Source organism: Rattus norvegicus, chromosome 4 (assembly GCF_036323735.1).
Source record: "Rattus norvegicus strain BN/NHsdMcwi chromosome 4, GRCr8, whole genome shotgun sequence".
Taxonomy (NCBI): Eukaryota; Metazoa; Chordata; class Mammalia; order Rodentia; family Muridae; genus Rattus; species Rattus norvegicus.
In genome coordinates, this window is record NC_086022.1 from 88,377,903 (window position 1) to 88,380,066 (window position 2,164).

The following is a 2,164-nucleotide window of genomic DNA, read 5'->3' on the forward strand; positions in this document are numbered from 1 at the left end:
TACAATTTTCTCATCAGGAAAATGTAAAAGATAGGGCTCCTTAGTGCAGAGGCAGGTAAATACACATGAAGTGGGGAGGAAGGTACAGGGGAGTAGCAGCAGGACACAATGGATCTATGAGGGAAGTGGGAAATGGGTGAGTTCTTAGGTAAGGGGAAGGAAGGCAAATACAGAAAGCAGAAGAAGTGAGGGAAAATAACATGTTTTTTTGAAAAAGTCATGAGGAAATATAGTGTTAAGGATTTATCCACCCATCCTCCCCATAAAAGATTTTCAAAAACGGTCTTTTCTTGACACATCAGAAGTAGATCCTTCATACTGAATGGGAGTTCACAAATGGTCTTCCACTCCATGTACATCTTCAATTCTTGACTCTGAGGATATTAGATTTCATTTGAAAATAAACATATAAAAGATGAATCAGATAGACTTTTGGTGATTAAACCTATCACATTACCATGAATTATGCCTGGGATTCCATTAGAATTGTGAGTAAGATATAGATAATTGCTAAATACATCTTAGTAAAATTATACACTATAATGTATTCGAATCTGTTTTTTATATCTTTTATGATTTTTCCCCCAGCTCCACGTAGCTTTTCTACATTTGTGCAAATGTGACTGATATTCTATGATCATTACTACTGTTCTAGTTATTAAATATAAAATGAGCGAATTTAAATTAATAAAATTAAATTTCTAAGGTATCGACTCAGGTATAATACAGGAACACAAAGTGTGTATAGATATGATTATAAATAGATTCATTGTCTATAATATTCTCTCTCTATAGGAGATACTTGGGGATATATAGAAATGTAGGCTATATCCAATGTGAGACATCAAAAGAGAAAAAAGTAGGTTATTCAATAATTAATAGGGAAAATAGAATGATTATATGGCCATACTGTGAAGCAAATCATAATTTTGATATGTAACCGATTTTTTTTCAGATATATGACATAGACTTCCATTATGCTATTAAGATGAATACACATTTATGTCTTCAATCAAGAATGTTCTTTATTTCCAAGCTGGACTAGGAGTACTAGCCAATATGTTCCTGCTGATTTTCTATATCTTCACAATCCCATGTCACAGACCTAAGCCTGTGGACATGATCTCCTGTCAACTGACCTTTATTCACATAATTATGGTCCTCACTGGATGGGATATTTGGCTTGAGGACATGTTTGAGTTGCGGAAAATTCAGAATGACTTCAAATGTAAGGCAACTTTTTACATAAACAGGGTAATGAGAGGCCTTTCTATCTGTGTCACCTGCCTCCTGAGTGTGTTCCAGGCTGTCACTATCAGTCCCAGTACTTCGCTGTTGGCAAAATTTAAACATAAGCTGAGAAACTACATCATCTATGCATTCTTCTATTTTTGGTCTTTCAATTTGTCCTTCAGCATTAATCAGATCTTCTCTGTTGGTGCTTATACCAATTTCAGTGAGACCAACCAGATGAAGGTCACTACATACTGCTCAAACTTTCCCATGAACAGCATCATCAGGGGATTGATTTTAACAGTGACAACTTTAAGAGATGTGTTTCTTGTAGGAGTCATGCTGACCACAAGTGCATACATGGTGATTTTCTTGTTCAGACATCAGAAGCAATGCAAGCATCTACATAGCATCAGCCACTTGAGAGCATCCCCTGAAGAAAGAGCCACCCAGACCATCTTGCTCCTGGTGGTCTTCTTTGTAGTCATGTACTGGGTGGACTTCATCATCTCTTCCACCTCTATCCTGTTATGGAAGTACAACCCTGTTATCCTGACTATTCAGAAATTTGTGATGAATGTCTATCCCACAATTACTCCTTTGGTACAAATCAGTTCTGACAGCAGAATAATCAATGTCCTGAAAAACTTATGGCCAAAATGCTAACAGGCTTTTTAAAAGGGGGGAATTTTTCTCTTTTTCTTAAAAAAATTGACTCCAACACATATACAGCAGAGGACTACCTGGTCTTGGCTCAGTGAGAAGACAAACATAACATTTGAGAGACTTGAGGCCCCAGGAAGTGGGGAGGTCTAGTGAGGTGGGGACATCCCCTTGGATATCAGGGAGGAAGTAAAGGATGAGGTACATTCAGAGGGCATACTGGGAGGGGGATAATGAGTGGACTGTAAAAAAACGATTAAAGAATAGT

At 37.2% G+C, this 2,164-nt stretch overlaps 1 protein-coding gene across 1 annotated transcript; it reads left to right on the forward strand.

Moving 5' to 3' along the window:
* The first annotated feature begins 1,002 nt into the window (after positions 1 to 1,002).
* On the forward strand, positions 1,003 to 1,899 carry Vom1r82 (vomeronasal 1 receptor 82). Its single transcript, NM_001009515.1, has one exon. The coding sequence runs from the start codon at positions 1,003 to 1,005 to the stop codon at positions 1,897 to 1,899; it is 897 nt and encodes a 298-aa protein (NP_001009515.1).
* Positions 1,900 to 2,164: the final 265 nt, after the last annotated feature.